This window comes from Panthera uncia (genome assembly GCF_023721935.1).
Source record: "Panthera uncia isolate 11264 chromosome C1 unlocalized genomic scaffold, Puncia_PCG_1.0 HiC_scaffold_4, whole genome shotgun sequence".
NCBI classification, from domain to species: Eukaryota; Metazoa; Chordata; class Mammalia; order Carnivora; family Felidae; genus Panthera; species Panthera uncia.
In genome coordinates, this window is record NW_026057585.1 from 42,473,909 (window position 1) to 42,497,405 (window position 23,497).

General features: G+C 35.7%; 1 protein-coding gene across 1 annotated transcript; it reads left to right on the top strand.

Moving 5' to 3' along the window:
* The first annotated feature begins 505 nt into the window (after positions 1 to 505).
* ASB17 (ankyrin repeat and SOCS box containing 17) lies at positions 506 to 21,194 on the top strand. The gene is made up of 3 exons (XM_049616992.1): positions 506 to 1,044; positions 18,665 to 18,944; positions 20,908 to 21,194. The coding sequence occupies exons 1-3, from the start codon at positions 644 to 646 to the stop codon at positions 21,112 to 21,114; spliced, it is 888 nt and encodes a 295-aa protein (XP_049472949.1). The 5' UTR covers positions 506 to 643; the 3' UTR covers positions 21,115 to 21,194.
* Positions 21,195 to 23,497: the final 2,303 nt, after the last annotated feature.

A 23,497-nucleotide genomic window follows, 5' to 3' on the forward strand; every position in this document is an offset into this window, starting at 1 on the left:
AACTGTATATGTTCTGCCTAATTTATAGAGGAACAATATCTATAAAATTTTAAATTCTAAAACAAAGTTTCTGAATTTTGTTTAACACTGTATGTCAGCTTTTCTCTCTGAGAATTAATACAGTGCCTTCTGGCAGGTCTCTTAACCTTCCTAAGTCTCAGTTTCTTCAACTATAAAATAAGGAAAACATCCTATGACGTTTAAGTGAGAATGCAGTACTCATGCAAAACATGACAACCTAAAAGGAATAATCAACCTGGTTATTACTATTATTTTGTCTAATTTATAGACTGTATTTTCAGCACTTCATAAACATACATACTGGCTTGAGCTAAAGTTTTAGACTTAAAAATATTATATCTTAGCTGCCACACATGCCATGTATATCCAGTATGTCCCTCTCAAATGTCACCAGTTACATATATTATACCAAATTCCTGACCTATGCTGATGACAGATCACCATCTATTGTGATGTCATCCAGTACCTTATGGTAATATTTCATATGATATTTTTGTGGCTACAGTTTAAAGGGCACTTCCTGTTTGTGGAGTAAAGCCTACCACATTACCAAAATATGTAACTGAAGGATTACAGTATGACCTCCTGTGATTTGATTTCTATACTGTTGCCTTAAATAGCAATGAGTAAATCTTCCAAATTATGTCATAAGACTTCTTGTCCAAGAAGCAATATATTCTGCAATCTCATTGACAAAATTGTTAAAAGACCATCCTTGCAGTTTTTGGGTCACTGGGGATATCACTGTTACGAACCTAGGATTTACAGAACCCTGGCAAAAATTCTGAGGTATGTCGACTTGGATGGGTTTGACATACTACTCTCAGACTATATTGCATTTGTGGAAAAATCAGGATACCGTTTTGAACTGAATTTTAATCTTGAATTTACTGAAATATGTGTGAATACTATTCTGTACTGGGTTTTTGCGAGGAAGGGTAATCCTGACTTTGTGGAATTGCTTCTCAAGAAAACAAAGAACTATGTTCAAGATAGAAGTTGTAACCTGGCACTGATATGGAGGTAATAATCTCATGTTTTTACCATAAAAGAACAAAATTTCTCTTTGGAAGATTACTTCTTTTTTTTCTAAAATAAATATGACTGGTGGCTATAAGGATAAGGAATCCTAACTTGATTGCTCATCCATTTGTACACTCCTCATTATTTGTTCAATAAATGTTCCCCTATATGTACATTACTATGTACCAATAAATTACTAGTGGTTCTGCTCTATAAAGTCTACATGCTAGTGCTCAAGGTAATGGCATGTTAGACAACTTAGATTTCTCTAACTAAACAAAGACATTGTTTGGGGTAATACTGTGATCTCTTCTTGAGAATACCGATAATGCGTATCTATCTAGTACATATAAAAAATGACTTTCAAAGTATAATTCAGAATACACACACACACATTCACTTAGTAATAGTTAATAACATAATAATTCCCTATTTGTATGTTAAGCATTGATAAATTTGACTCCAAATTCTCCAGAATTGAGCACAAAGCAAGTTAAATACTTGATTAAGTCTGTCGGAGAACCAAATTTTCACATAGTCTGAACATGTCAATCTAGCTAATGAACGAGGATCTTATAGAATATAATATTCAATGTGACCTCTTTGTAAAGTCCATAATATGTATTGTAAAGTTACTCAGTTTGTACTAACTCCAATACACTCTTCAGTTTTTGGTACTAGTTTGATTATAACAAATGCGCATTTGTTCATTCATTCAATAAATTATTTATCTACCACCATACTATGCATAAGGCATTCTACTAGCTAGGCACAATGAATAGAGTATGAATGCAGTGAAAAACAAGACAGATAAGATCAGTTAAAGACTCAACCAATTTAGATTCTGCCTGAAGCAGAGGTGTTCTCTTGATTGGGTATCACTATGGTATTGGAGAATCACTAGATTGCTTTCCTTAATGATCACCCAAGTACATAATCTGATAGCTGCAGTCTGGAATATCAATAAATAAAATCCCCAAACAGTATTTTTTGATTGCTTTAAGGACCATTATATTTAGCTATAGCAAAGATCAGCAGCTTCTAAAACTGAGTGTCCCTAGCTGGGCCAAGTAATGCCTATGTATATCCCTGGTAGGCTCATGGGAAAGAAAAATAGAGTAAAACAGAAGAAGAGAAGAAAAACTTCAAAGTGTTTTAAATAGAAGGCAAAAGGGGAGGAAGGAAAATGAAAGAAACACACACAGTGGGATATGATACAGTGCCATTAACAAGTGTCTTAAGTGACAGTTTTAAAATCAAGAAATTCTAACTTAGATGCATCCACAAGGTGAAACACATTACTGGCCAATTCTATGTACCATGACATCATCTGGATCTTTCAGTATCGTCGAATTTCAGATTCAGATGGGATCTAAGAATTCATTAGCAAACCTTCACCCTGGGCAGCAACTCTATATCAAACATCCCTGGGTGATGCTCATATGATCTCTGCTTGAACAACTCTAGTAGTAGTGAGTTAACTATTTCATGAGGTAAACCATCCCTTTGCCCAGGGCCCCTTCTTTTTCCCAGGTATACCCTTTCCCTCAAAGATTTTACCCAGCCCCAGGACTTAAATACTATGTATATGTATATGTATATGTATATGTATATGTATATGTGAATGACTCTTCAGTCTTTATCTTCACCCCTGACCTCTCCTCTGAGCTCCAGACTCCTTCTATATGAAGTTGTCTATTCAACATCTCCACAAGTCACCTCAAACTTAACAGAAATAAAACAGAACATCAATCTAACTCATTCTCCCCTTGTCAGCCTGCTCCTTCTCCTGAATTCCCCACTTGATTAATGGCCCCTATTGTTCTATCCTGTTGCTCAAGTTAGAAATCCAGGATTTATTCTTGGTTCTTCTTCTTTCACCAACACATCAGCAAGTACTTTTGACTCTGTCTCTAAAACATATCCCTCTTAGCTAAACATCTTTTCATTTCCTCCATTTCTAACCTAGGTGAAGCCATATTCATCTCTTGCCTAGGCAACTGCTATAGACTGCTCGAGTCTTTCAGCTTTCACTCTTCCCTCTCAAACTCTGTAATCTATTCTTGACTCAGAACCCTGTGGAAACCTTATAAAAACTGAAATATGTCATGCCACTTATGCTTAAAATCTTCCAAAACTTTCCCACTACAAGTGGAATAAAATTCAAACTCAATACCCATTGTTTAAAAGCCCTACATGATCTGACCTCTCACTATATCAACCAAATCCAATCTCATGTCATTCTTCCCCTTGAGCACTATATCCAGCCATACAGACCCTTTTGTTTCTTGAAATCTTCAATTTCATTCCTGTCTGAAGGCCCTGTAGTAACTGTTTACCTCCAAGTGAAAGAAGTCAGACTGAGAAAGACAAATATCATATGATTTCACTCATATGTGGAATCTAATTAGCAAAACAAATGAATAAAGAAAAACAGAAAAATACCCATAAATACAGGGAACAAACTGATGGTTGCCAGAGGGAAGGGCATAGGGGGATGGGTCATATGAGTGAAGGGGACTGGGAGATACAAGCTTCCAGTTATGGAATGAATAAATCGCAGGAATAAAAGGCATAGCATATAGAATATAGTTAATGATACTGTAATAGCATTGTATGGTGATAGATGGTAGCTACATTTGTGGTGAGCATAGCATAAAATGCATAAACTTGAGTTACTGTGATGTACACGTGAAACTAATGTAACATTGTATGTCAATTATGTTCAAATTTAAAAAACTAAAATTGAAAAAAAAACTGTTCCCTCTGCCTGGAAATTTCTTCACTCAGTTCTTCCAATGGTTAGTTCCTTTTTATCAGCTGGAACACAGTATAAATGTCATCTCTTCAGACAGGTGGTCACACCTTCTAAAGAAGCCACTCATTCAAATATCATAACACTATTTAATTCTCTACACAACATCGATCACTATATGCTCATTTGCTGCTGCTGGTTCCCCCCCACACACACCCCCACTGATTTGTTCACTGTCCACTGTCATTAAAAGTAAGCTCCATGAAGGGTGCCTGGGTGGCTCAGTCAGTTAAGCATTTGGCTCAGGTCTGTGATCTCATGATTTACGGGTTTGAGCCCTGCATTGGGCTCTGTGCTGACAGCTCAGAGCCTGGAGCCTACTTCAGATTCTGTGTCTCCCTCTCCCTCTGCCCCTCCTCCACTCACATTCTGTCTCTTTCTCTCTCAAAAATAAGTAAACATTAAAAATTAAAAAAAAAAAAGTAAGCTCCATGAGAGGAAAAAATCTCAACTACTTCCTCAACATTGAATCCTCAGTGCCAAGAACTATGTACATACACAGAAAGTGCTCAATCAAGATTTTGTTGAATGAAAAAGTGAACTTTTTATGCAACATTATTAGATATTTCTTCCTCATAGTGCATTGCAATCTGTCTCCATTTCTCCAGTTCTGCCCCCAGAACTATAGAGAACAAAGTCTATTTCTCTCCTACATGAAGATCTCTCAGATATTTGAACACAGCTAATATGTCCCCAAAATGAATATCTTAAGTTTCCTATTATCTGTTGTTCTTTATTCCTAAAGCAGCATCATTTTTTGGTCACCCTCATCTGCATATACACTCCAATATGATAATTTTCTTATTATAATAATGAAGTGTCTGAATAAGTCCTTGAAGGGGAGGAGATAGAACTAATGAGGGAAGGGAACTTAAGTTTGTTCATTTTTACAACAAACCTGCAATATTAATCTAAATGCCACTGTATGACAGTCTACAAGTGATTAAAGAGAGATGATGTCATTCAGTTAAAATAACAATAATCATTTATTAAGAATTTTCTAAGTGCCAAGCACCTGTGTTATTTGATGGGAATACAAAAATAAAATAGCCATATATCCTGATTTTGGAGAGCTCACGGACTAGTAAGTGAACAATAAATATTGTAATTATACCATAAATGCAAACACAAAAGCATGTGCGGGTGGAGAGAACAGAGAAACAAGTTGTTAAACACTACTGTGGAGGAGTAGATACAAGGCTATCTAGAAGGTAGGATATCTTAAATTGGTTTTTAAAAAATGAAAGGGAATTTTCTGTTCTTTTCCCTTGAAGAATTGTAATCTAGGCAGAGGCAGGATGACTAAAACCAAAGGAGACACAAACAACACATTGCATCCAGTGATTATGGACAATTGCTAGAAGGTGAGATAGGAAATCAGGTAGTAGTGGGATATGAAGCCTAGAAGTGAAAGCTTGCAGGACTTTGTAGGCCATACTAAGGAATTTGAAATTTACACCATGAGTGATGCCTAACTAGTGAAGGTCAGACTTGTAGTATGAAAAGATTCATCAGCTCCCATTTGAAGACTAGACTGTAGGAAGGGGCTAGAGGCAAGGAGACCAGTCAGAAGGCTGCTCAAATACTCCGGCACAATGGCAGTTCCAGACCTTCTATATAAAAAGGGTTGGGGAAAGTAATCTTATCAAAAAGGTGTAGATGGTTAGAGAAGTTGCTTGAAACTGAATTTGCATAATGGGCACCCCATGCTAACTTAGCTTACATGTGTATATAATAGTTTGGGGGAAAGAACTAATTCTGCTCTGCCACCATCTTCTCCAACTCCTGGCTATGCTTTGATACCATAACAGTACAGGTAAAACATAATAAGAAGTTAAACTAAATAACAGTAGGGGAAAGAAGAAATAATTCAACTTAATAATTTAAGTTGAATAACAAAACATTGTAATTAGAAAAGAAGCATCAAAAAGAGAGAAGTGTTAATTTCAGATTTCTAAATTTTAAGACTGGTTGATGTTTGTATTAGTTTCCTCTTACTGTTGTAATAAAATTGCTACAAACACAGTGGCTTAAGATGATACAAATGTATTCTTTTATAGTTCTGGAGGTCAGAAGCCCAAAATGAGGTTACTGGGCTAAAATCTTTCTAGTGGCTCTTCAGGAGAATCTGTTCCCTACCGAGCTTCTAGAGGCTGCCTGAATTCCTTGGTTCATGGCCTCTTCCTCCATCTTCAAAGTCAGCACTGTAGAGTCATAACTCCTTCACTGGCTCTGCTTCTACTGTTCTCTGACACTTCTTGTAAGGACCCCTGTGATTTCATTGGGTCCACCTGCATTATCTCCCATCTTTTTTTTTTTTTTCTCCCATCTTTTTTTTAATGTTTATTTATTTATTTTGATGGGGGGGGAGGGGCAGAAAGAGAGAGACAGAAAGAGAGAGAGAGAGAGAGAGAGAGAGAGAGAGAGAAAGAGAGAGAGAAAGAATTCCAAGCAGGCTTTACTCTCAATGAAGAGCCCAATGCAGGGCTCAGTCTCACAGACTATTAGATTATGACCTGAGCTGAAATCAAGAGTTGGAGGCTTAACCAACTGAGCCACCCTAGCACCCCTCAAGATCCTTATCTTAATTACATCTGCAAAATCCATTTTGCCATTTTGAGAGGCATTATTCAGTCTACCACAATGGTCATACCACAAACCTGTCAAGATTATTACAAAGGATCTAAAAAGCCAGGTTGGGACATAGGAGTTTGCATTACCTAAGAGATATCCAGGTACAGATAAGCAGTAGGTGATTAGATAGTGTCATGCTTGAGTCTCTTTCTTTTACATTCCACATCTTGTATGTCAGGATATCTGTTGGTTCTACCTTCAAACAGTATACAGAATCTGACTATTTCTACTGTTATTGGCTGGCACCAAGTAATTTTCCTCCTCATATCTCAGAATAAATTCTCAACAAATATAAGATCACATTGCTTTTCTACTCAAAATCTCCAATGGCTCCTCCATTCCACTTAGAGTAAAAGATGAAGTCCTTTCAGTGATCTACAAGGCTCTACATGATGTGGCATCCCATTATCTCTGTTCTTGTTTCCTACTACTCCTCAGCCTTGTCACTCTTTCAGCCACACTGGCTCCCTTACTCTTCCCTCACCACTCCAGGAACACTCACCTGCCTTAGGGTCCTTAAATATCCAAGTGGTCAATTTCTTGATCTCCTTATTCTTCATCCAAATGTCATCTCTCAGTAATTCCCTCTCCTATCATCCTATTTTAAAATTGGAAAATACCCTCAGTACACCCTCCAGCACTTTCACAATTCCTACACTGCTCTACTTTTTTTCTTATCAAGTCTTCTAACATATTATAAAATTTGCTTTTCTGCGATGTCTATTCTGTATTGTCTGTTTTCTCTCACTACAATACAAGCAGGAAAGTAGGCATCTTTATTATTTTCATTCACATATCCCGAGCACCTCAAACAGTATTTGGCATACAATATGCATTCAATAAATATTTGTTGAATAAGTTAATAGACAGTAATTAAAGTTATGGTCATGGATGAAATTGCCTAAGAACATAAATCAAATGAATTAGTCAAAAGGCCATATCTTCTTTACTTATGTTAAGTGGAAAGAAAGAGGAACCAGTAAAAGATCATTGACAAGGAATAGCCAAAGAGGCAGGTGGATAGCTTGGTGAAAACAGCCTTACTAAGTTAGGACAAAACGTAGCTCCAAGAAAGTCAACTGTGCTAAATATCAGAAATAAGATTATTATAGAGAAGCATCTCTTAAATTTAGTGGCTAAAAACTAAAGGAGAAGGAGTAGGAAAAAGTAGAAATAATTAGTATAGCTACAAAACTGAATCATTCTCTGCATGTCTATATGGAAATATTATGCCCCATTTAATAAGCATATATGACAGGTTTTCAGACACAGAGGGTTCAGTTCATTAACTTCACATTTAAAAACTAATTCTTGCTGTGCTCGCCTTACTCCATCCATATAAGTATTGCCATAATTAACTGTCAGTACAGATTAAGCAAATTTTGGTTTATAGTAACATGCTCTTTAAACATGAGGATTAATCATGTCATTTGGGTACAGATTAGACTTTTAAATCTCATTTTAAACCTATTTGAGTTTTAGTTATGTTTTCAACATTTGTGGTCTAAAATATCTTCTAAAGGTAGTATCAATATTAATGACTTAAAATCAACTAATATCTCTAAATCTTAACCAGGACCACTTGTGCTATCTTTGTCCTGTAAATCCCCTGAATTCCTATACTTACAAGATTCTTAGTCAAATATCTTAAGAGTGAGCAAGATCAGAGGTGGTTCAAGATGACAGTGTAGGAGAATCCTAAACTATCTCCTCCAGTGGATACAACATAATCTACAGCTACATATGCAACAATTCCCCCTGAAAACAAAAAACGAAAAAAAAACCCCAAAACTTAGCCAAACAGATCCTCCACAACGAAAGATTAACAGGTCACATTTAGATGGGTAAAAGAAGCAGAGACATCGTCTTGCCAAAACCCCACCCCCAACACGTTGACTTACAGACTGGAAGAGTCGAGAGGGATCTCACAAATAACACAGCTTCTCTGTAAAGAGAAAGGGGTTTGTGCCCCACATCAGACACTCCAACCCTTGAGACTTGCATTGGAGAGATGAACTCCCAACATATCTGGCTTTGAAACCAGCAGGATTTATGTCCAGAAGAAATAGGGCTGTAGGGAATGGAGATTCCACTCTTAGCAGACTCACAAGCAGACTCATTCACTTTGGGACCAAGTACAAAAGTTGCAGATTGAAAAATGCCTAGAGCATATGTGAAGGAGATTCATTTGCTAACCTTAAGTTATCTGCCAGAGGGGCAGAAACCTGTTGAGACTCTCCAAGAGCAAAGGTACCAGCGGGCATCTTTTCAGCATTCACCATCTACTTTGCTAGTGCCAGCACAAATAGGTACCAACCATCTTTGCACTATCCCTCTACCTTACTGTCTACAAGAAACTCATTTCATGTATAAGGACACACACAGACTGAAAGTAAGGGATGGAATAAAATGTTTCATGCAAATGGAAACCCTCCCCCACAAAAGAGTTAGGGTAGCTGTACTTATATCAGATAAAATAGACTTTAAAACAGACAAAAATGAGCATTAAATAAAAATAAAGGGGCCAATCCAAAAAGAAGATCTAACATTTGTAAATATTTATGCACTCAACATAAGAGATCTAAACATAAAACATATATAAAAAATTGACAGCAGTAAAACAATAGAAAGGGACCCTATTTACATCAATGGATTGACCATTCAGACACAAAATCAATAAGAAAACATCAACCTTAAGTGACACATTACACCATATGGACTACACACACACACACACACACACACACACACACACACAGAGAACACTGCATACAAAAGCAAGAAAATATACATTCTTCCCAAGTACACATGGAATATTCTCCAGGATAGATTATGTTAGGTCACAAAACAAATCACAATAAATCCAAGAAGACTGAAATCATATCAAGCATCTTTTCCAACTATAATGATATGACACTATAAATAAATTATAAGAAGAACATTGGAAAAATCACAAATATGTGGAGATTTGAAAATGTACTACTGGAGTGCCAGGGGGGCTCAGTTGGCTAATTGTCTGACTTCAGCTCAGGTCATGATATCACCTTTCATGATCTCACCTTTCAGGCCCCACATCAGGTTCTGTGCTACAAGTGCAGAGACTGCTTGGGATTCTCTCTCCCTCTCTCTCTGCCCCTCCACCATGATCATGAGCTCTCTTTCAAATAAAACTTAAAAAAAAAAAATGCTGCTGAACAACCAATGTGTCAACAAAGAAATGAAAGGAGAAATCAAAAAATACCTTGAGAAAGGCGCTTGGGTGGCTCAGTTGGTTAAGCATCTGACTTCAGCTCAGGTCACGATTTCATGGCTCAGGAGTTCTAGCCCCGTGTAGGGCTCTGTGCTGCTCTGTGCTGCTGGAGCCTGCCTGGAGTCTCTCTCTGTCCCTCCACTGCTCATGCTTTCTCTCTCTCTCAAAAACAAATAAACATTAAAAGAATTTTTTTAACACCTTGAGATAAATGAAAATAGAAATACAACTTACCAAAATCAATGAAATGCAGCAAAAGCAGTTCGAATTGGGAAGATTATAGTGATACAGGCCTACTTCAAAAAAAACCAAAACCAAAACCAAAAAACAAGACAAATCTCAAATAAACTAACTTTACACCAAAAGGAACTAGAAAAAGAAAAACAAAGCTCAAAGCTATGAGAAGGACATAATATCAGAGCAAAAAATAAATGAAATAAAAACTAAAAATAAAACAAAAAAAGATCAATGAAACTAAGAACTGGTTCGTTGAAAAGATAAACAAAACTGACAAAACTTTAGTCAGATTCATCAAGAAAGAGTCTAAATAAAAAAGTCAGAAATGAAAGAAAAATTACAACTGATACCAAAGAAATACAAAGGATCATAAGAGATAGTTATGAACAATTACACATCAACAGTCAACAACCTAAAAGAAATGGATAAATTCCTAGAAACAGTCTTCCAAGACTGAATCATAAAGAAATAGAAAGCCTGAATAAACCAAATACTAGTATGCAGATTGAATCAATAATCACAAACCTCCCAACAAACAGAAGTCCAGGACCAGAAGCTTTACTTGAGTTCTACTAAATATTCAAAGAAGATTAGATACCTATCCTTCTCAAACCCTTCCAAAAACTGAAAATGAGGGAACACTTCCAAACTCATTTTACAAGGCCAGAACTACCCTAATGGCAAAACCAGACACAGACACTGAAAATAAAAATAAAAACTGAAATAATAGAAATAGAAATAATAAAAGAAAACAGCCCAATATCTCTGAAGAACATGGATGCAAAAATCCTCAATAAAATATTAGTAAGCCAAATTCAGCAATACATCAAAAGGATCACACATCATGATCAAGTAGGATTTATTACAGGGATGCAAAGATGGTTCAATACCTGCAAATCAATCAACATAAAATATCTCATTAACAAAATGAAGCATGAAAATTATATGATCATCTAAATAGATGAAGATAAAGCATTTGAAAAATTGAACATCCATTTATGATTTAAAAAACCCAACACAGTGGGTATAGACAGAAGGTACCTCAACATCATAAAGACTGTATATGACAAACCTACAACTAACATCATACTCAATGCTGAAAAGCTGAAAGCTTTTCCTTTAAGATAAGGAACAAGACAAGGATACCCATTCTCAACACTTTTAGTCAACATAGTATTAAAAGTCGTAGACAGAAGAATTAGGTAGGTAGGTGGGTAGGTAGGTAGGTAAGTTAATTAATTAATTAATTAATTAAAAGACATCCAAATTGGAAAGGAAAAAGTAAAACTGTCACTATATGTAGATGACATGATTTTCATTTACAAAGCCCTAAAGATTCCACCAAAGTAGTTAAAACTAATAAACTCAGGGGCGCCTGGGTGGCGCAGTCAGTTAAGCGTCCGACTTCAGCCAGGTCACGATCTCGCGGTCCGTGAGTTCGAGCCCCGCGTCAGGCTCTGGGCTGATGGCTCGGAGCCTGGAGCCTGTTTCCGATTCTGTGTCTCCCTCTCTCTCTGCCCCTTCCCTGCTCATGCTCTGTCTCTCTCTGTCTCAAAAATAAATAAAAAAAAAAAATTAAAAAAAAAAAAAAAAAAAAAAAAAACTAATAAACTCAGTAAAGTTGCCATGTATAAAATCAATACACAAAAATCTGTTGTGGTTTTAAATACTGACAATGAACCATCAGCAAAACAAATTAAGAAAACAATCTCATTTACAACTGCTTCAAAAAGAATAAAATACCTAGAAATAAATTTAACCAAGGTGGTGAAATATCTGTACTCTGAAAACTGTAAGACACTGATGAAAGAAACTGAACAAGATACAAATAAGTAGAAAGATACTCTGTGCTTATGGATTGGAAGAATCAATATTATCAAAATGTTCATATGGTAATCTACAGATTCAATATGATCCCTATCAAAATTTGAATATCATTTTTCACAGAATTAGAACAACTCTAAAATTTGTATTGAACCAGAAAAGATCTTGAATAGTGAAAGTGGCCTTGAAAAAGAAAAAAAAAACTGGATGCATCATGCTCCCAGATTTCAAACTATTATTAAAAAGATAATAATCACATCACAACAGTATGGCATTATCATAAAAACAGACACATACATCAATGGAACAAAAGAGAGAGCCCAGAAATAAACCCATGCATATATAGTTAATTAATTTTATGAAAAAGGAGACAAGACTATATAATGGGAAATGATAGTGTCTTCAATAAATGATGTTGGAAAAACTGGTCAGACACAAAAGAATGAAACTGGATCACTGTCTTACACCACACACAAAAATTAACTCAAAATTGACTAAAAACCTGAATGTAAGACCAGAAACCACAAAACTCCTAGAAGAAAACACAGGCAGTAATTTCCTTGACATTATTCTTGGCAATATTTTTTACAATCTGACTCCAAAGACAATATCAACAAAAGCAAAAGTAAGCTAAAAAGCTTCTGCATAGTGAAGCAAATCATCAACAAAACAAAAAGGTAACCCACTGAATAGGAAAAAATACTTGCAAATGATATATCTGATAAGGGGTTATTATCCAAAATATATAAAGAACTCATTCAACTCAATTTTTAAAAATTGTATTAAAAAGAGGTAAAGGATTGGGCACCTGGGAGGTTCAGTCAGTTAAGTATCCAACTTCAGTTCAGGTCATGATCTCACAGCTCATTCAAGCCCTGGGTCAGGCTCTGTGCTGACAGCTCAAAGCCTGGAGTCTGCTTGGGATTTGGTGTTTCCCTCTCTCTGCCCCTCCCCTGCTTGCACTCTCTCTCTCTCTCCCAGTTAAAAAAAATAATAATAAACATTAAAAAAATTTTTTAAATGGGAAAAGGATCTGAAGAAACATTTTTCGAAAGATATACAGATGACTAACAGGCACATGAAAAGATGCTCAACATCAGTAATCAGGGAAATGCAAATCAAAACTATGAGATATCATTTCACACCTGTCAGAATGGCTGTTATCAAAAAGACAAAAATTAACAAGTGTTGTCAAGGATATAAAGAAAAGGAAACCTCTTATGCAGTATTGGTGGGAATGAAACTTGGTGCAACCACTATGGAAAACAATATGGAGGTTCCTGAAAAAATTAAAAATAGAACTGCCATATGAGCCAGCAATTCTACTTCTGGGTATTTACCTGAAAAAAACAAAACAAAACAAAACAAAAACAAAAACCCAAATTCAAAAAGATACATGCACCCCTTTGTTCATGACAGCATTATTTACAATAGCCAGCATATAGAAACAACATAATGTCTATCAATGGATGAATGGATAAAGGAGATGTATTCAAAAGACCCTGAAGCCAAAGCAATCCTGAAAAAGAAAAACAAAACTGGAGGCTTCAGGATTCCAGATTTCAAGCTATATTACAAAGCCGTAGTCATCAAGAGAGTATGGTACTGGCACAAAAACAGACACGTGGATCAATGGAACTTAATAGAAAACCCAGAAATGGACCCACAGCTATACAGTCACCTAATCTTCAACAAAGCACGAAATAACATACAAAAGAAAAAGAGTCTCTTCAACAAATGGTGTTGGGAAAACTGGACACTGACATGTAGAACAATGAAAGTGGAACACTTTCAGCACTGGATGCTGTATGTAAGTAATGAATACAGAAAAATAAATTCAAAATGGATGAAAGACCTAAATGTGAGACAAGAAACCATCAAAATACTAGAGAACACCAGCAGTGACCTCTTTGACCTTGGTCACAGCAACTTCTTACTAGACACATTGCCAAAGGCAAGGAAAATAAAAGCAAACATGAACGATTGGGCTACTGGGACTTCATTAAGATAAAAAGCTTCTGCATAGCGAAGGAAACAATCAACAAAACTAAAAGGCAGCCTATGGAATGGGAGAAAATATTTGCAAACAACTTATCTGATAAAGGCTTAGTATCCCAAATCTATAAAGAACTTACAACTTAACACCCAAAAACCAAATAACCCAGTTAAGAAATGGGTTAGTATATGAATAGATACTTTTCCAAAGAAGACATCCAGATGGCTAACAGACACATGAAAAGATGCTCAACATCACTCATCATCAGGGAAACACAAATCAAAACCATGAGATAGCATCTCACACATGTCAGAATGACAAAAATTAACAACACGAGAAACAACAGGTGTTGGTGAGGATGCAGAGAAAGGGGAACCCTCTTACACTGTTGGTAGAAATGCAAACTGGTACACTTTGGAGAATAGCATGGAGGTCCCTCAAAAAACTAAAAATAGGGGTGCCTGGGTGACTCAGCTGAGCATCTGATTCTTGATTTGGCTCAGGTCATGAGCCCCATATCACGCTCCATGATGACAGTGTGGATCCTGCTTGGAATTCTCTTTCTCCCCTCTCTCTGCCCCTCCCCTGCTCATCTGTCTCTCTCTCTCTCTCAAAAATAAATAAACTTAAAACAAACAAACAAACAAAAAGCACACTAAAAATAGAACTACCCTATGATCCAGTAATTGTACCATTAGGTATTTACCCAAAGGATACAAAAATACAGATCTGAAGGGTACATGCACCCCAATGTTTATAGCAGCATTATCAACAATAGCCAAACTATGGAGAGAGCCCAAATGTCCATCAATTGATGAATGGATAAAGAAGATGAGAAATAGATATACAGATATATAGATACATAGATACAGAAAATATAGATACATAGATAGATAATGGAATATTACTCATCCATTAAAAAGAATGAAATCTTGCCATTTGCAATGATGTGGATGGAGCTAGTTATGCTAAGTGAAATAAGTCAATCAGAGGAAGATAAATACCATATGATTTCACTTATATGTGGAATTTAAGAAACAAAACAGATGAACATAAGGGAAGTTGGGGGGGAAGAGAAGAGAGGGAAATAAACCACAAGAGATTCTTAATGACAGAGAACAAACTATGGGTTGACAGAGGGAAGTGGGTGGGAGATGGGCTAGATGGGTGATGGGTACTAAGGAGGACACTTGCTGTGATGATGAGCACTGGATGCTGTATGTAAGTGATGAATTACTGAATTCTACTCCTAAGGGGCCAGTAGTCCACTGTATATTAATTAACTAAAATAAAAAAAAAAAAGATGTGATACACACACACACACATTGAAATATGACTCAGACATAAAAAAGAATGAAATCTTGTCATTTGCAACAACATGGAATGACCTTGAGGGTATTATGCTAAGTGAAATAAGTTAGAGAAAGACAAATACCATATGATTTCACTTAAATACAGAATCTAAAAAACAAATCAAACATGCAAACAAAACTTATAGACACAGAATAGGTTGATGGTTGCTAGAGTGAAGGGGGGTTAGGGGTAGGTGGAATGGGTAAGGGGGTCAAGAAGTATAAACTTCCAGCTTAAAATAAATAACTCATGACAATGTAACTTATAACATGATTACTATAGTCAATAACATTTTATCACGTTTGAAAGTTGCTGAGAGATCTTCAAAGTTCTCATCACAAGAAAAAAATTTTTATAACTTTTCATGAGGACAGATGGTAACTAGACTTATTGTGATATTCATTTCACAATGTATACAAATATTGAATAATTATTTTGTAGACCTGAAACTAATATGATGTTATATATCAATTATACTTCATCAAAAAAGATTTAAAAAAAGAGCAAGATGAATAAATCAGATTGTCTTTGAAAAATGGAAATAATTGTGCCTCACTAAAAGTCTTGTTAGATCCAGAAACCACCAAATAAATTTAATTATATATATATATATATATATATATATATATATATATATTTCTGAATAATAGTAAAAAATCAATTAATAAATATTTAAATGTCTACTCTAGGGTAAGATTATAGGAATTTTGGGATATAATAGTGGATTAACCAGACAAAAAATTGTTGCCTTTGTGAAGATTTGATTTTTTTGCTCATCTTGCTTACCTATTTATTTTGAAGATGAGAAAATGAAAGATTAGAGACAATAAACAAGTTGTCCAAAATGATATGGGCTTAATGGAGGAATATACAAAGTGTCACATAAAGAGGAAGGTTAGGTCATCAAAGAAATCTTCACAAGAGTTTATTAGAGTCTTATACGATGAGCAAGACTTGTCCCAGAATTGAAAAAGGAGGGCAAGAGCATACAAATCAATGTGAAAAAGATGCATGCAATAGTTTTGGGAAAGTGAGTACCAATAAGCAAGGTAGGGAATGCAGAAGGAGAAGTAGTTTAGGAGTTCAAATTGAGATACATATTGGAAGTATGTGTGAAAAAGATGAGATGTCCAGGGCAATACTGATCTGGAGATGATTCCCATGTGCACATTTACATACAGAACTTAGAAGCATATATTCAGTATCACTGGCAGAGTTACAGCAAAAACCCACTCTTTAATTTCTAATATACTACTCTCTACTACACCACACTGTTTTTTTAAATCACAAAATCTTGGCATTTCCAGACTCAGTGAAGCTTTGGAGATGAACTGGTTGGTCTAGTGATTTTCAAATGGTTCTCCTGGAGCTCCTTGGGAATTACTACAAGGGAGGTATTTAGGACTTCTAAACACACTTCAACCAGAGAACTTATCAAACACAAAACATTCATTTTATACAGTTAGTTCAGGTATGATAATCCTCCAGTGTTGCTTTATGCTCATAAATGAAACATTCCTTCCAATCTTTTCATTGATAAATACCCACTAATCCTTCAAATCTTAGCTCCAGGATAACCTATAAATAATTGTTATTCCAGGTAAAGCGCTCCCCTTCAGTGCTTTTATAGCACACAAGAATGTTTCTATCCTAGCAATTATCATTTTGTGTTGTATTATTGAATTATTTATCCATTTTCCTTACTAGACTATGATAAGCATCTTGATATGAAGGACTGTAACTTTCATCTCTGTATATCTAGTACTCAGTACACTCTGGAAAATCAAGTGTTGAATAAATTAACTAATCATGAACAAATGAATACATAAATGCATGAGAAAACAAAGACTCAGGGAGGTGGACTGACCCAACACCATAGAGCTAGTTAGGAGAATCAAAACCTAAAATCTAGAACCCTTAAATCTCCATTGTCTACCACATTATACCATGTTGCCTCCCTTATTAAGTACATGCGATCTTTAAGTTCCTCATTTTGAATAATGCTTTCCTTGCTCTACATAGTTGTCCAAAACCAGTATTTATAGTTTATGTGCTGTTCTGCAAAACATATTAGTATTTTATTAGACCAATCAAGAGAATTCCAGAGACAAAAGATCATGAATGAAATTTCCATTTCTTTAGTCCTATAAGTTATTTTTATTTGGCCAAATCAAGGCTTGATAATATAAAATCCCCTGTGGGGGTGCCTGGCTGGCTCAGTGCATTAAGCACCTGACTTTTAGTTTCAACTCAGGTCATGATCTTGAGGTTCATAAAATCAAACCCCGAGTCTGGCTCTGCACTGACAGTGGGGAGCCTGCTTGTGATTCTCTCTCTCCCTCTTTCTCTGCCCCTCCCCCTCTAGCATGCACTTACACTCTCCAAATAAACTTTAAACAAATATATAAAATCCCCTGTAGTTGGTTATACCATGTCCTATCTACATATAGAGACCAATTGATTAGCAAACATAAATGTCCATTAACTGAAAGAATTGCAAAGACTACCTCAAATTAGAAAAAAATAAATAAATAAAACTTTCATTGCTTAAACCTACCTGCAATTACCAACTCTAATTTTATTAAAGCAAAAAAAAAAAAAAATAGGGGATACATAGGTGGCTAAATTGGTTAAATGTCTGACTTCGAAATGTTGATTTTGGCTCAGATTATGATCTCACAGTTTGTTGGTTCAAGCCCTGAGTCAGGCTCCATGCAGTGCAGAGCCTGCTTGGGATTACTGCATCGCTCCCTCCCTCCCTTCCTCCCTCCCTCCCTCCCTCCCTCTCTCTCCCCCCCTTCTCAAAATAAAGTGAATAAAAAAATAGAATTAAGGTAATTGCACTTATTCTTTTCTCATCTAATCTCCAAACTCAATTCACGACTGATATATGATCAAGAAGAAAAGCAAACAAAAAAATTGTGTTCTTTTAATAAAGTGAAATTTTAAAAAAGCCTTTTTCCCTTTTCTGTTTTAAATTTTCCAGAGCTACATGACTTTTATAATACTGGTTCTAGTAACAATGGATTTCTCCAATGAGAAACAAAATTGCTATTACTAAAAGTAAACACTTTCCACACATTTAAATCTTTTTTTGTTTGTTTTTACAAGTTCAAAGTTTAAATGTGTAATAAGGATTTTCTTATTTTTTAATTTACAGTTTGGTCTAGATTCATAGAGTGAAAAACCCTTGTTAAGACATACATAAAGGTAGGGGCGCCTGGGTGGCTCTGTCGGTTAAGGGTCCAGCTTGATTTCGGCTCAGGTCATGATCATTTAATGGCTCATGAGATACAGCTCTGTCAGTGCAGAGCCTGCTTGGGATTCTCTCTCTCTCAAAATAAATAAATATATTTTTAAGTCATATATAAGGGTAAAGTTACGTTAAAAGTTATTTAAGACATTTAATACTTAAGATAATATTATTATTTTCCCATTACTGTTAAGAAAAAATGTTTACCACGTTTCTTAATTCTGTATTCAGTGAAGTTTTTGTTTGTTTGATTCACAGAACTTTCACACCAGTATACTGTCCAAGCCCACTAAGTGGTATTACACCTCTACTCTATGTAGCTCAGACAAGACAATCTACTATCTTAAAAATACTCCTGCAATATGGAATCTTAGAAAGAGAAAAAAACCCTATCAACATTGTGGTAACAATATTGCTCTACCCTTCAAGAGTGAGAATAATGGTTGATCATGAATTAGTAGACATCCAGGAAGATGCCAAAACATGTTTACAGCTATGTTCCAGAGTGCTTTCTGCCATTTCAATTAGGGAAATAGAGGTAAGCAAAATACTGTTCTTTGCATGTGGGCTCAAATATTGATCAATTTTAAGATTAAGTTGTGAGACAAGAATGAAGTTAATTTCTAATCTATGAACTATATCCAGTGAAAGATTAATCATTGAGTGTAGGCTTTTAAATTAAAAATAGGTAAAATCTAAATTATCTCAGACCTTAGTCCTTTATTTTATAATTTTGTCTTCTAAATATGAAATAATTTTAGCCCTTTATTTTACAATTTTGTCTTCTAAATATGAAATCATTTAAAAAGTTAAATCTATAGTTTTAGTAGTTACTAAGTAGGTATGTATTATTATATTCTAATTACATAACAACCTGTGTTCATTAGGATTTCTATGTCTTAACACAATAAAATAAAAATTTAATAGACCCTTTTGAAGAATATTTTAAAATGAGAGATTTTTTTCTCACAATCACATGCTGAGAAATAAAAATATAAAGGCTTAAAATATTTGTGCAACTGAAAATATCTGTCCCTCGGGGTGTCTGAGTGGCTCAGTTGGCTGAGCATCTGACGGTGGCTCAGGTCATGATCTCACCGTTCATGGGTCTGAGCCCCATGTTGGTTTTGTGCTGACAAGGTGGAGCCTGCTTTGGATTCTCTGTCTCCCTCTGCCTCTGTCCCTCCCCCCCCCCCCCCCCCACGTGTGCTTTTTCTCTCAAAAATAAACATTAAAATTTTTTTTTAAAAATATCTATCCCTCAGTTTTATAAGCAGAGACTATTTTGCATACCTTAGCAATGATCCCAAGCACTGAGCTCAGTGCTAAGCATATACCGTTCTTTAATTAGCTGATTATTGAATAGGTAATAAAATATTATATATCTTTTATTTATTTATTTTTAATGTTTATTTATTTTTGAGAGAGACAGAGACAGAATGTGAGTGGGTTAGGGGCAGAGAGGGAGGGAGACACAGAATCCGAAGCAGGCTCCAGGCTCTGAGCTGTCAGCACAGAGCCCAAAGTGGGGCTTGAACTCAAGAGCTGTGAGAGCATGACCTGAGCTGAAGTTGGACACTCAACCGACTGAGCCGCCGAGGTGCCCCTCATATATCTTTTAAATAAAAGTACCATATAGTCTGTAGGGTGTAAGTTCTATTGGAGAAATATCTCTGTAATACAGCAATGTCTTTTACTCCTAAGTCAACCGCATTAGCATTTGACTTCTAGAAGTAAATCTTTAAAAGGGATATCCTAACTAAAACTTAAAATGTATCGTTTCATTTCGTTAAGCCTCCTATCAGGACTTCTCATGGTTTAGCAGTATTCTACAATAGTATCACCTAAGGGGACTTTTAGAATTTACGTTGTTTGTACCCAACCTTAGATGAACTGAATGAATATTTCTGGAGTAAAATCTCAGTGTTGGTATATTTTAAAATCCCCTAGATAATTCAGTGTATAGCCAAGTTGACAACACTACTCTGGAAGGAAAAGCTGATAAAACTTAAGTGTGTGATTTGTCTAAAATGAAAAACATATACAGATTCATAGTTGTAAGAAATTATGTTTTGTGTCCTTAGACATATTATTTAAACTTTATATATCATTGTGAGAGTAAAATGGGAATAAAAATACTTTGGAAAAATGCTTTGGAAAAAATATAAGGGTTATATAAATTTAAAATCTATTTCTATTTTAATCTTTATTTATTTTTGAGACAGAGACAAAGTGTGAGCAAGGGAGGTAGCTGAGGGGAAGGAAACACAGAATCAGAAGCAGGCTCCAGGCCCTGAGCTGTCAGTACAGAGCCCGACACAGGGCCTGAACTCATGAACTGACTCAGGTCAGATCATGACCTGAGCTGAAGTTGGATGTTTAACCAACTGAGCCACCCAGGCGCCCCTATTTTCTGAATTTAAATACAAAATAAAAATATTGATAATTTGAACTAAACAATGATTAATGTTACAAAATTAAAATATCTCTCCTTTCTTCAGACACAACTAAGTTTAGGAAGACGTCCAATTATTTCTAACTGGCTGGACTACATTCCTTCAACAAGATACAAAGATCCATGTGAACTATTACATCTTTGCAGAATAACCATCAGGGCTCAACTATTGACCAACAATATGCTCCCAAACGGAATATTTTCACTTCTAATACCAGTTCGTCTGCAGAACTACCTGAATTTAGAAAGTTAATACACATCTGTGTCCTGAACTCTTTAAGGTACTCACCATTGTATGGTTTAGAAGTTAATAAACTATTAACTTCATATAAATTCTTATTGCACTGAATATTCCATTAGAGGGTCGCCTATGTGGCTCACTTGGTTAAGCGCCCGACTCTGGCTGAGGTCATGATCTCACAGTTCATGAGTTTGAGCCCTGCATCAGGCTGTCTGCTGTCAGCACAGAGCCTGCTTCTGATCCTCTATTTCCCTCTCTTTGCCCCTCCCTGCTTGCACTCTCTGTCTGAAAAATAAATGGACATTTAAAAAAAAAGGAAATAGAATTTTGGGGTGCCTGGGTGGCTCAATCGGTTGAGCATCTGACTCATGATTTTGGCTCAGGTTAGATCCCAGAGTCATGGGATCGAGCCCCAATTTGGGCTCCGCACAGGGTGTGGAGCCTGCTTGGGATTCTCTCCCTCTCTCTCTCTTTCTTTCTCTCTCTCACCCCCCTTTTTTCTCTTCCCTTTTCCCCCACTCACACTCTTTATAAATATAATTTCACATAACACTCTAAATAAATCAACTTTAAATCAATATATGGCTCTACCTTTCTATATGGTGGAACAAATTATATGTTTTTTGTTATATTTTAGATTTACCTTTTTAATCTGTTCTTAAAAATCATTCTTGTGGGGTGCCTGGGTGGCTCAGTCGGTTGAGCGTCCGACTTCAGCTCAGGTCATGATCTCACAGTTCGTGAGTTTGAGCCCCACGTCGGGCTCAGTGCCGACAGCTCAGAGCCTGGAGACTGCTTCTGATTCTGTGTCGCCCTCTCTCTCTGCCCCTTCCCTGCGCTCTGTCTCTAAAATAAATAAACATTAAAAAAATTTAAAAAAATCATTCTTGTTATTTACGGAAATTTTGGTCTAATAATATTAATGTTCTGAAGCTTCTATGCTTAGTATCTTCTAAGCTAGGTAATATTTTATATTGTGCATTCCTATCAACAAGTATTTATTAAATTCCTTTGCAAATAAAATATTGTGCTTGGTAGTAGGGAATAGTCAAGGAAATTAAGCTATGATTCCTTTTTTGTCACAAAAAATACGAGGTGAAGAATTAGCCAATAAATGGTGGGGGTCAGGAACAGGATGACAGAAATGTGTAATATTTAGAAATAACTAGACTCAAATAACAATATTGAGCTTTGGTGTTTGGTATGTGATACTTCTAAATACTATACCAGTAGTATATTTTTAGTTGAGATATAATTGACATATAACATTAGATTACTTTCAGGTATATAACATGATTCAATATATGGATATATCGCAAAATGATCACCATAATAAGTCTAGTTAACATTCATCATGATATATAGTTACAATTTTTTTTCTTGTGATGAGAACACTTAAGATCTACTCTCAGCCACTTTCAAATATGCAATAATTATTAACCATAGTCACCATTCTATATATTACATCCCCAGGACTTATTTATTTTATACTTGGAAATTTGTACCTTTTTACTACATTTACCCATTTCACCCACCCCCAAACTATGTGGAATTTGGTACAAAGAAAAGAATAATTTTTATCCAATATGATGTCAGAACGAAAATATTAATTAAATCTGTATGTTCTTTGGTTACAAAGAAATTTAACTTTAAAAAATAAATGTATTCTGCAATATTTTTTAGCTTATTTATTTTTGAGTGTGGAGGATACTAGACTTTTCTCTGTATAACTATGTGGTCAAACTGCTGCAACACACAGAAGAAAACTGGGAGACAATTCTCCATGGGTCTCTCATGTTTCTGCCTGTCTTATGAGCAGAGGTATTACCTGCCTTATACTTGACTACCTTTTTAAGGATGTGTGTATAATAAACACCCTTGGAAGATAGAGACAGGGTCTCTCTCTGAACAGAGGCAGGTTTGCTCAGTGTCTAGCATAACAAAGGTAATGTCTTCCTCTGGAAAAAAAGGTTGAGCAGGTTTGCTAGAAGCTCATTATAAGTTTTCCTAGCTTGGAGTTTCTCAGCCATAGTATAAATCCCCTGTGTACATATCTAACCAGACCACTTCATGTCTTAGAAGATGGGGATACCTGGAACCAACACAAACATGAAGCTCATGCCGCATCATGTGCCATTAGCAATAAAGTCTTTTGTTTCTGAGCCAAAACTCTTTTGTCTTCTGACAGCAAACACAAAATTGTCATAAGCTAAACTGCTACTTTGTAAGTAAGGTAAAAATCTCAGACCCTTCACAGTTCTTTTCTTTTTAATCAAGGTGTAATTGACATATAACATTATATTAGTTTCTGGTATATGACAGAGTTATTCTGTAAGTCTAGTTACCATCTATTACCATACACAGTTATATCTTAATAGTTGTTGACAATTACAAT